We start from the raw sequence: 12,656 nt of genomic DNA, 5'->3' as shown, positions 1-12,656 counted from the left end.
ATTACGTGAAAATGTTTCAATTGAGTTATCAGTGATTTGAGTGTAATATTTTTGTTTCCTATCCAGTTTCTCAACCTTCAAAATTCTTAGTTTTAGTTGTTTTTGAGTGAAAAAGAACTAAATTCCTGAAAAGTGGAATCATAACCTCATTTCGGACTTTTAAATTATTATCTAAATTTGGGAGAGAAATAGAACAAGGAGTATCCTTAGTTTTTCTCTCCCATTCAGTGCTTCTTGTAAAAATTATAATAATAGAATAAATAAATAATAAATATATCTAATAAATTCCAATGATTCTCTTATTTCATCAATAAATAATACCTTGATAGTGAGATTATTGAAAACTTTCAGCATTTGTTGAAATAAGAGAAGTATTAGTGCTATTATTTATGAATTGGAAATTCTGATAGTATGAAGAGTATTTAGTTCAACACGGAGCTTAAATTCAGATTACCTTGGCATACTTTCTCGACAGGTTAAATCGTGTATCTAATGAATTCCAATGGTTTTCTCATTGTAATAATAAAGAGTACCCTGATAATTGATATAATATAATGAAAAAAAAAATTGCATGGTTGCCTGTAAAGTTGGTATACGGGCGAAAGTTTTACGTGGCAACGACTTTGAGTGGTAAAATAATTTTAATGTGAATATTCATTCCTATAGTAGGAAGAAGGATGAAATAATAGTAACAATTTAAAACATTTATTTATACAAAGAATTATATTTAAAACATTAATTTATACAAAGAATTACGCACTGAATTTCATATTAACAAAATTTTATTTTTACCTTCACACATCCTCAACAAAATCACTCTGTCTCTCTCGCTCTTAGGTGGGCTAACTGTGCTCGATTCAATTTTTTACATAGCAAGTCGCGCTCATTTTTTCAAGTTAAACAAATTATTATTGTCTGAGAAACGATTTATACTACTTTTGTGATTGAAAACTACCACAACATTGTGATTACTACAACATAACCTATTCACTTATACCTATTATACTTACACTTATACCTATTCACTTATACCTATTATACTTACACTGATTCCTATTCACTTATACTTATTCACATAACCTATTCACTAAGTAGTGGCGCAGTCGCAGGAGATTGCTCCTTTTCACTCTCTCTCAAGGTGAATGCCTTCGGGTTGCTGCTGCGTTGCTCGCCACTGCTCCTATTTGTGCTCTTTTCAGACAACCGTGAATCGAAACGAACGCTCTCACTCGCTCTCATTGTGAGCGCATAACGTGGGAACGTAACGCAGTTTCTTGAAGTGTCACCCGGCAAACCAATTTATAAGACGTTGTCACGTCAAAATAATTGGCTCATACACGTACGAGATAGAAAATTCACGAATGATGCATCATCACTTCTGAACTAGCCTACTCAACTGATTAACCCATTTAGACCCAAATTAATTTTATCCTGAAAATATATTATTTTCTCGTCAATTCTTGTTCATGAGGTTGTATTCAATGAGTAATATTCATTTTGAAGGTTAAATATCGCCATATTTGAAATAACAGATGTTCCCAATTGGGAACAGCGGGCACAAAAGGGGAGGTGTTTTTAAATAACATCTTATCATCTTTAAAATGTCAAAATGTGGTTTATTTGTATATTTTTATTATCTTGAACAATATTCCATGTCGATAATGAGAAAAAAGAGAATTAAGTTATACTACAATAGTCTACTATAAATGGTTATTTCCAATGCTAAAAATATTGAACTAGTCAAAATAGTAAGAATAAATGTCTGAAATATCAAGGGTATTATCTAGACTTTCTTATGGAAAGCTTCAAAACAATGAGTATGTAAAGCAATGTTACATTTCTTACATTTCATTCTTGAATTTTTTTGCATAGTGCACATCTTGTTTGCTTTTCATTTTTTGTTATAATATGGTTCACTTCATCAAAGCGAACGTGCTCTGTCACTCTCTTCTCAACAGCTGCTACCAGGCGTCGCGGTCTTCCAATACTTGGGCGTTGTGCATACTTTTGTAAGTAACTCAGGCATATTGTACGAGTGAAATTTAGAAGATCAAGCTGCTGAGGTTTAGTCTTCACATTCCAACGATAGAGCTGCCAAGCATTGTTCATGGAGACATTCAAAAGAAAAGATAGTAGCTGCCAATACCATTTCTTACCCCGTATGTTGACTCTCATTTTTGCCACATTTTCGTCCATCCTGTCAACTCCACCCATGTAGGTATTGTACAGAACTATTGATGCAGGTTGATTAACAAGCACATGCTTCTTCAGTGCTTGACTGTAGCGCTTTACTTTGGACATAGGTGAAATTCCCCCCTTTGTTGAACCCATAGTCACAACATTATTGTCCATATAACGGACAAGTGTCACTCCAGAATTTGAATCAGTTATTGACTCACATGTTCCCCTTTCCTTTTTGGTCATTGCTTTTACATCAGTTAGAGGAGCTTTTTCAACACGATTAGCTCTCATTGTTCCTGTACCATGTAATCCCATTTCCTTTAGTGTTTCAAGCAATGTGATGCTTGTGAAAAAGTTATCAAAATACAAACTACAACCTTCTTTTTCAGGTAGTTTGTCAATGAGGTCCAATACAACAGACCCACCTAATCCTAAATTTATGTCATTTATGCCGGTTTTACATCCTTGATACAGTTGGGACTGAACAACATATCCCAACCGGGTACAAAGACACCATGCCTTGTAACCAAAGCGAATGGGCTTGTTGTGCATATGCTGTTTACCCCCATGACGTTCATAATATGGTATCATTGACTCATCAATGGATAGATTCACTTCATTTGGGAAGTACTTGAGCCAATTCTCATTTAATTTGTTCCAAAGAGGCAAAACTTTTGCAAATCTATGCTTGGACAAGTTATTATTGTCACAAGCATGAAAATATTTCATAATCTGAATGAATCGATTACGTGACATTTTCCATATAGATTCTCGATTCACCGAGGATGGTCAAAAGCCTATTTTGAGCTCCCCAAGATCTCTTTTGTAGTCGAGAAATCGATATTGTGGTAATTATTCATATTTAATGAAAAAGACTGAGAAATTATTGTCAAAAAACCACAGATTTATTGATACGCAGAAAGACCAGTTTTGCCTGAAACTGTTTTAGTTTATCAAAGATTGACAATGGTGTAATAACCGAAACCGGTCTTTCTAAGTATCAATAAATCTGTGTTTTTTTGACAATTTCTTAGTCTTTTTCATTCCATATCTCCAAGATTCCAGTAGGTTGAGTATTCAGTTTGTCATGTTTTCAATAAGACCCTTGCGGAGCACGGGTTACCTGCCAGTCTATGATATAATAATTGAGGAAAGAATTGGCTTATACACGTACGGGATAGGAAATTCACGGATGACGCATCATCACGTCTCAACTACTTAACTGATTAACTTGCAATTTCTCATGAAGATTCTTAATTCACCGAGGATGGTCAAAGTCCTATTTTAAGCTTTTTAAGATTTTAGAAGAGCAAGTTTTCAGTTTGTCAAGTTCCCAATTGAAACCTAGTTCAAACGAATTTACTTAATAGACTGTTGCAGAGTATGGGGCAAGGATAGTATATAGCATTCTCTATATATCATTAAGTATATAAATCTTCTCGATATACCATTCTAGAGTATGAGCATAGAGGAACAATAGCGAAAGTAGATATCCCATAGTATAGGGCTATATTATGTATATTATGTATGCCAATTATGTAAGGAGGGAAAGAAATATGATAACAAAAGAGAACATAATAACTAGAACTTTAATGAGTCCTTAACATATTTACATTTGAACAAAACAAGATTAATTTTATTATAAAAACATTATTGATATGAATTTAATGGGGAAAACACTCGCTTGCTGCTAATGATGATTCAATCTGTGGTTATGAAAATAATTAAGAACAATGTTTATGGCGTTTATGTCGCAACTTTTACTGTTATCTCAAGCCGAGTTTATTGTCGAATTGTACTGTTTTTTTGGGGTGAGAGTGTATGAACGGCACAATATGAGAGACTACCAGCGTCACACAGCTTCACGGGAAAAAATTACGTGGACTATAGGCTTGAGATAACAGTAAAGGTTGTGACATAAACGTCCTATACCATGGGATATCTACTTATGCTATTGTTTCTCTATGGTATGGGTTACCTGCTTGTGCAGAATAGGGAAAATAGAATAGAAAAGTAGATAAAAGAATAAATGTTTTCTGGTTATGATATTGCATTCTTGAAAAATCTCTCAAATATTTTCACACAACATCTCTCCCATTTGAGCATCATTTCTAGGTTGATTTCATCCTCAGTCACTTATGGAAAAGATGGAATTTACAATAAGAACTCAATGAATCGTGAACAGATACCTCCCAATGGATTCAATCATCTCCCACACATACGCTTCAACTTCCATCTCATTTCATTCATCCTTTTTTCCCTCTCATGCCTCAAATTTTCCCTCTCACTCCAATCCCCCTGCAGTTTGTGTAGATTCAAATTTTTCCTCTCACTCTAATTCCCCTGCAGTTTAGGGAGGTTCAATTTCCCCTCTCACTCTAATTCCCCTGCAGTTAAGGGAGGTTCAAATTTTCCCTCTCACTCTAATTTCCCCCTGCAGTTAAAGGAGGCAAAGGTAAGAAGCTTCAGTGAACTGTCAGAGTTCTTTACAGAGATTACATAAATGCAACCCATTGCATCAATTCTGACAGAATGAAGTGAATTTTCGCTAAAGGTAGCTTAGCCTTAGGGCAACTGATAGCCGCCGTAGTCTGCATTGCAGCATGCTACTAGTTGGTCATTCAGAACGCGGAAGGGAAAAGGCATGCCTCACCATCTGCCTCAACCGTGCCGCTCCTATCTGGAGCCATGATAAAAGAGGCATAAACGAGGATAGAGAAGAGGCATGCCTCACTTATCTGCTTTGAAACTGCAGTGGAACATTTCCTTTTCTTGAAAAGGTCGAATAGGTTACAGAAATGAATGCTGCAGGCCAATCAAGTGATCTGTAAACTAGATAGCTGGAAGTCTAGTTTGATGATGTATGTTCTGGGAAATTGTGGGAGGCATTTCAATCTAAAGACGTACTGTAGCAAAATTGGACGGAAACTGTTTAAAATAGTAAGCCTACTGTTGGATGAATTGGAAATCTAATATTGATGATGTTTTATGTTTTAGGAAATTGTGGGAAGCATTCCAGTCTAAAATACGGTAGCACAGTTGAATGAGGACAGCCTAGTGTTATTGATTTATTGTTTCATACAATAAGTACATCATCAAAATGATAAAATAATAATAATATCGTGTAACCTGGCTGGCTCAGGTCTGGTGTCAGAGTTTTCAGGTGGCAACTGATCAATTTCAGGGCCTCTGACATGACCTAACGACTGCTTTTTAGGCATTATTATTATTAAAGTGATAGGGAGAGGTGAAATAAGGTAACCTCGTGCTATTCCTCTCCCGAATTTGAACTTAAATTTTGTTAGATAGATAAGTGAAATTCACCTTGATGATGTATGTTCTGGAAAATTCCGGGAGGCATTTCAATCTGAGGATATTGTAGCACAATTGAACAAAAACTGTTTGAAACAGTAAGCCTACTGAAGAAAATGTGTCAGGCTTGAGAAAAGTAGGGGAGTTCTCGACTAGGAGGATAGATAGATGATAATAATATATTGAAGAATATAATAATTATAATATACAAATACATTTTATTTCCATTAATATACAAATGAACAATCTAATCAATAAAACTCACATAATATTCAAAAAAAAATATATGAAATTCACTACAAATATAAATAAAATGCATTTTTTCGGAAATTAACCTACTCAACTATGGGAAACCCATGTTCTAGAGAAGGTGTAAGATGTAATATAGAGGTTTAATATAAATTATGCTGGTGTAATATAGAGAGAATATCATAATATAATTCAAGCTGAATATTATCCATGTATTAGTTCATATTCAAATTAATTCATGCATGATTTGAAATGTCACAAAACACATATTACAGAAAATGATGGATATATATATGATTGTTTAGAATGATACAAATTAATTAACTGTTTGGCATGATGAATTTTTCAAATTCACAACAGTACTTCCACATTCTTTGTTATGTGGGTTGAAGTCGCTGTGAATGTGATGGGTCCCATTTTAAGTGTTTCTTGATATTAAATTCTTGATCATTTTCACTGATCTTAGTACTGGAGTACGGTACTTAGAAGTACTTGTATCTGATGATTGTTAGATAAATTTGATTTGTGTGAGAATCACAGTTTATGAACTCTTGTATAGTATTTATGTATGGGATTTTAATCTTTGTTTAATTTGCAGTTGATAGTATACTCTTTTAAGTAGTTGATGGACTTTGACTTTTTGTGTGATTCGCATTGTATGGACCTTTGAATAGTCGATGAAATTTGAATGTTTGTGAGATTTTTTGGCAAATAAATGAATTTGAATTTGTAGTGAATACATTTTAAAATTGTGATTGACGAAAATGAAACGTGTGCTTTTTTGTGCGGTGTTTCAGACGATGCCGCACCCTGGAACCGCGCGGGTCGTCGCCGCTCGCGGATTGGAAGGCCGCGCTGACAAAGGACTACAGCCGGAGCGAGGAGAGCTTCCCATTGGTCGAGGACAGCCGCCGCCATCGCATCTTCATCGTATGACAGCGACCAATCGGGGCCCACTAGGCCCCGCCCACCGTCGACTCGCTCACCGTCTCAGCCAATCAACGGCCTCGTTCGCGTTATCGCTGCAGCAGCCGCGTACAGACTGCGATTTGAGTTGCAGGCTGGATTGCAAACGGGTGGAGGCTACAATCTGAGTTGCAGATGTTGAAAATTGAGTTGTAGGCTAGATTACAACTCAGTAGAGACTGGAATCTGGTTGTAAAGCTTTCAATTCGAGCTGGAGATGGATGACAACTAAAAAGAGAATGTAATGTGAGTTTCAAATTGAATGAAAGATATTGCAATTTTAATTGCAATATTAAAAGTTGGGAATGTTCAAGATTGGATTTCAATCGAAAATGTCCATAGTAAGGTTGTGAATCAATTGCAATCAGATAATGGTTTCAACATGGATTGTAAACTCTGTTGCAACCAAGGATGGTATGCTATTGAGACACAATATTGCCTTAAGATAGTGGTTGCAATCTTAATAATATTCTTAAAGGGCTACAATCTAGATTGAGATATTATGACTCAATTGCAACTTTGGGTAGACACTGTTTTTTCTGAGTTGGGGACTAGATAACAACTTGATTGAGAGACGATTTTTGACTGAGATATAGACTAGATTTAGATTAGAAGAGTGAGAAATAATACAGAATAAATTGAATTCGAGTGAAAAAGTCTAGTAGTCTAAAGTATAGGCTGGATTACAAGGGGATTACAAGAACAGGCTCAATTTCAACTGTGGGAAGACTGGAAGAATAAATTGAAAATGTTACAAACTGGATAGTAAAATCTGAAAACTGAGTTGAAAACTTTGCAGATTGGGTTGCAATTGAGGGGAAAATAAATTGCAACAAGGGAGCGATTAGAATTTTGGTTGTTGAAGTTGCAACAAGAATGGTAACTGAGAATAGACTATGTTGACATGAGATAGTGATATGAGTTAGGTGTTATTGGTGACTGAATTATGATAATTTGGAAACCATGAAAAAATGCTGGTCAATAATAAGAGGATGGGTGATTTAAGAGGGAGAGAGTTAATTGGAGACAACTGAGTTGCAACCTAGAAAGTCCGTCATGGTACAATCCAGGTTGCTAACGTGGTGACTGACTCGCGATTGTATTACAACGCATGCAATTAGATTTGTTGTCGAGGTAGGAGTTGTGGAGATTGTTCAGTACTGAGGAGCGATTTGTTTGCATCCAGAAGCAGCAATTTGGCAACGTTGTGACAAGATTGCAACCGCAACTAGAGTTGCAAACGATGGCGATCGATAAGCAACTGTATCGCAACCAGGAAACGTGATTATGGCAGAGACGCGACTTGATCGCGATCGATTTCAAACCGAACGCAACTGGAACGCAACTGGTTTGCAACCACCGAGCGACTGAAACGCAACTGGTTTGCAACCACCAAGCGACTGAAACACGATCGTGACTGTTCTCCTCAAACTGCCGGCCATTATAACAAACACACACATACATACACACTAAATTTAAGTCTACCTTCATCTTCTATTATAAATTAATTAATATAATTAGTGATAAAAGTTATAAAAATTAGTCGAAATCTAGTCAAGCAATAAATTAATTATAATTTCGTTATTATCGTCATCTCACAGATCCGCTAGTGTTAATTTTCATAGAAGATAAATCCTAAAGATCGATTATCGATGCTTGTATCAATCGAGAGTCGATAATCGATAATATAGATTATTGATACTTCTATCAATAGGGTTGATAATCGTTATCATGGATTATTGATGCTTTTATCAATCAAGAGTCGATAATCGATAATATAGATTATCGATAATTGTGTCAATCGAGATTCAATAATCGATAATATGGATTATCGATACTTGTATCAATCGAGAGTCAATAATCAATAATATGGATCATCGATGCTTGCATGAATCGATAATATGGATTATCGATGCTTGTATCAATCGAGAGTCGATAATATGGATTATCAATGCTTGTATTTATTGAGAGTCTATATTCGTACAAATCGATAATCGTACTAAACGAGAATCGATAATTGGTAAATAGATTTTCATTAGGGGTAAATCGAATTATTGTTTCATTAATCGAAATGAAAATCACACACTGCCATACGGATTTGATTATTTGGGGTGTAAATTGGATGAAGTCCTGGAATGAGATAATAATATCATTGGTTGAGCTCATAATTCGTGGGGATCGATAATTTCCAATAAATCGACAGATAAAGATAAAGTCTCTCAGTGCTATCAAGTTTTCAATTGTTTCCTATCAATGTGAATTCTTTTCCTTAAAGTGGGTATATATTTATTAGGCTACAAATCTTTGTAATTGTGATTGTATTTACATCACCTTACAAGAACACTAACTTTAATTCCTGCACATTCAATTTCATGCGTTTTTTGAATTTATTAATTTCTCGTTCCAGTATTGATTGATATTCAATTGTTCGACAAATTCCAATTCTAAAAAAATCCTCTTGTTAATAAAATTGAGAATGATTTAGCAAGAGGTATTTTTATTTTGACGGGAACTAACTTTATAGACAGACGTTTATATCTGTAAGTAAGTTTATATCTTTATTTCACTGAGTTGTGTTTTTAGGTCAAAATAAAAAAAAATTTGATTTGATTTGATTAATCAACGAATTCCAAACAATATGTTTTTTTAAATTCTTTGAATAATTCCAGGAAAGGCTGAACAGAATATTAGGAGGATCTGTCTGTAAATTACAAGCATAAAATATCAATTTGCTAAATAAATTGTAAAATAATCTATAGGCTTGATGTAAATTGGCGCTTGCTTAGAAAAGAGGAAATGTGTAAGCTACTGGAGAAAGATTCATAAGTTTGATTTTCTAGAGTTGTAATTAATATTTTATTGAATCGAAACTAGTTGTATAATAGATATTTATGTGATTCTAAGATACCATAACAAGAAGGCATATCAAAAGTCATACTTTTAGAATAAAATGTTTGAATTGAATGGGAAAATCAATTTTTGCCCCACTAAAAAAACTAGAATAGGTCATGAACAAATGAGACTACAGTAAGACTCTTCAAGTTTTTTTCATCATTTTAAAAAATGTCTATTGGATTCATTTGATTTTCTTTGGTTTTAAGGAATCGTTCACTCATAATTTATGTTGAACTGGGTCACTAGGTAACTCAGGAATTTGTAATTTCCAATCATTCCATAATATACAAAGCTTTCACTTCCATTTGAATCCAAATAAAAGAAGAATTCAAATTGAAAATGAAAATTAACATGGAATATGAATTAAGTTCTTTGGCTGCTACCACTTTAAATGTCTACCTTCAAAAAAATTCAATCCAGTGCTTTGAAACCCACTTGAAACTGCCTTGATCACCTACAAGTGAGTTTGTAGTTGGAAGAAGATTTAATGTCTAAGCTATGATGAAAATTCAAGAGAGTGCACTTGAAAGCACTCTGATAATGATGCTATGATCATGAGTACTTGAAGAAGTTTATTTTTGTAGTTTGTGGAGATTTGAAATTGAAAAAAGTAGCTATCAAAAATGATATTTAATTGCTTTACCTATCAAATATTGTATCTGTTTTCGAAACCATATCAAATCTATCTTCAATTTTCACATTAACATAAGGCACTGTGTTTCCAACACAATATTTCATGTAGTCTATTTCTATACACTGGCTGTCTCTTAGAACTCTCATGATCGTTTTGTTAGAGCTTTGAAAATCAACTTTTTTTTTAATATAACATTTTACTCTCGTTTGTTGATACGCAAACGCCTAAAACGGTGAATTGAGTTACCAGTTCAATGTTTGAAGATTCGGGGATAATCGAAGTTCAGCTAATCGGCGTTCAGCTTAATCGACGTTCAGCTAACCAACGTTCATCCAGCAAATCGACGTTCAAACTTTGTGTCAGCAAAAAGTGCCTTACGAGTGTGGAATCAGAACAACAGTGAACTTATGAAAATAAATTCTTATCGGACAAAACATGTGAATGAATATCGAATATGAACTAGGATTATGGAAGAAATATCACAATCCCAGGCATGTAAATTGTCTGCTGTCTATTTTATTGTGATTGACAATTATTGAGGCGTGTGTTTAATCTGAGATTGAGCTGTTATTCTAAGGATCAATCTTGGCTTATTATGATTCTGAGTTTAAGAGGGAGGTTTATGTTCCATCACATTTTAATCCCCCGTATCTTGTGGGTATTGTTATTGATTTTCCAATTCATCATAGAAACTTGACTGATTCAAGAGAAACCTAGTTTCTAGGATTTTTCCTCCGTCTCCGAAAATCTAGAAATCTAAGAAACTTAGAGAATCAATAATAATTCACTTCTTAGAACTCATTCCAATATTTGATTCAATCAAAATGCTTGACAGCGATACTCTGAGTGGCTTGAAGAACTTCCATTTTTTAATGATTTGACAGAGATGAGAATAACATCGACCTCAAGGTGACAGATAATATCTAAGAATGTTCCTAAGAATAACAGCTATTCAACCAATCACAAACGCCTCATTCTATATAATGTATGACTAACTCATAAAATGATTATTGTATAATCATCTATGGTAATTCTGATTAGAATAATTAATACAGATTCGCTAACAATCACTCTGATGATTTTGATCATCCAATTTATTTGATTGGCACACCAAAGCAATAATAAGAAATCCATATCTCATAATCAATGAATCTATCTGATATTGATTATTTTTCATCCATTATAAAAGAGTTATCAACTTCATTGACGAATATTCAACACTGATACAGACATACTCAAACAGAGAGGACGTGTATGACACAGATTAAATCTAAAAATGAACGGACAATTTTTTACAAATTGGACTCCTAGTGTAATTATAATAATTGTAATCTATAAATTACTCCTATCGCAGTAATTTATTCGTCGATTTTATTGATTCAAAAAATCCTAATATCGAGTAGTACAATCACAATATTGTTTTTGTTAGCGATCGATTATTAATTCAATTGTTCCAGTAGGATATCAAATGATTTTGCTAAGATAATATGGGAATTATCTCTCGTATAAGGATGCTAGCCTATTTTGGAATGTCTTTGTCATGTAATTATCATAATTAATTGGAGTATTAATGATTAAACTCAAATCTGCGAATATGATAGACAGGAGAAGGTAATGTAAAGTCGGACTTAATTATTGAAAGAAGTATCAATTATTAATTTTTTTTTTTGATTTACCTTACTCAACAAATCATTAAAGATTCTTTAGTTTTTGTTTGTTGGTGTTTCATTGTATGAACCTTTCCTATTTATATGCTTGATTATCTATTAAGAGCTATTAAAACACAATAGAATATCCATTAATTTCCATTACAACACAACTGGTCAAGAACTCTTCAAATTTCTGTCTAGTTGAAGAGTTTATATTGTGGTTATTATTCATATTGAATAAAAAACGGATGAATTGTCAAAGCCACAGATTTTTTTAAAAGTAAAAACGTGGAAGTGAAAGTGGAAAACGTAAAAGCATGAATTTCTATTTTTGATAAAATCTGTGATTTTGAAAATTTTCTGGTCTTTATATTTCACTCTTGAACTCTACAAGAGCCATTTTCAATATTGTAAATCATTACTTTGGAAGAGTTCAATCTATATTGAGGTTCACGTTATAATGGCAGTGTTCGATTAGCAATGATATTGCTATCCTTGTCTATCATTCAACAAAGCGTATAGCGCTATCTCTTTGCTCTGTTGCCGGATTGTCTTTCCAAAATGTAGAATTGATAATTAATTTCAATATTGTAACTCATTACACTTGGCCCTGGAAGAGTTCAAACCATAGTGAGGTTCACGTTATAATGACAGTGTTTGATCAGCAATGATATTGCTATCCTTGTCTATCATTCAAGGGGATCTCTTTCTCGCTTTGCTCTGTGCCAGATTGTCTTTCAACAATGTAGAATTAAAAAATATTTCATCTA

General features: G+C 33.9%; 2 protein-coding genes across 2 annotated transcripts in view; one reads left to right on the top strand and one right to left on the bottom strand.

The window, feature by feature from the left end:
* Positions 1 to 11,952, top strand: part of LOC120348876 (innexin shaking-B-like) — a 105,869-nt gene extending 93,917 nt beyond the window's left edge. Inside the window, 1 exon segment of the mRNA XM_039433429.1 lies at positions 6,540 to 11,952. The gene's annotated coding sequence lies outside the window, so the exon portion shown is untranslated.
* Positions 1,616 to 2,772, bottom strand: LOC120352155 (piggyBac transposable element-derived protein 3-like). Its single transcript, XM_039431825.1, has 2 exons — positions 2,377 to 2,772; positions 1,616 to 2,340 (listed from the first exon to the last, which is right to left on the bottom strand). Exons 1-2 carry the CDS (start codon positions 2,770 to 2,772, stop codon positions 1,849 to 1,851), a joined length of 888 nt encoding a protein of 295 aa, XP_039287759.1. The 3' UTR covers positions 1,616 to 1,848.
* Positions 11,953 to 12,656: the final 704 nt, after the last annotated feature.

Source organism: Nilaparvata lugens, chromosome 7, assembly GCF_014356525.2.
Source record: "Nilaparvata lugens isolate BPH chromosome 7, ASM1435652v1, whole genome shotgun sequence".
NCBI classification, from domain to species: domain Eukaryota; kingdom Metazoa; phylum Arthropoda; class Insecta; order Hemiptera; family Delphacidae; genus Nilaparvata; species Nilaparvata lugens.
The sequence above is the reverse complement of the archived record's forward strand: the minus strand, read 5'-3'. Positions and strand labels throughout refer to the sequence as shown.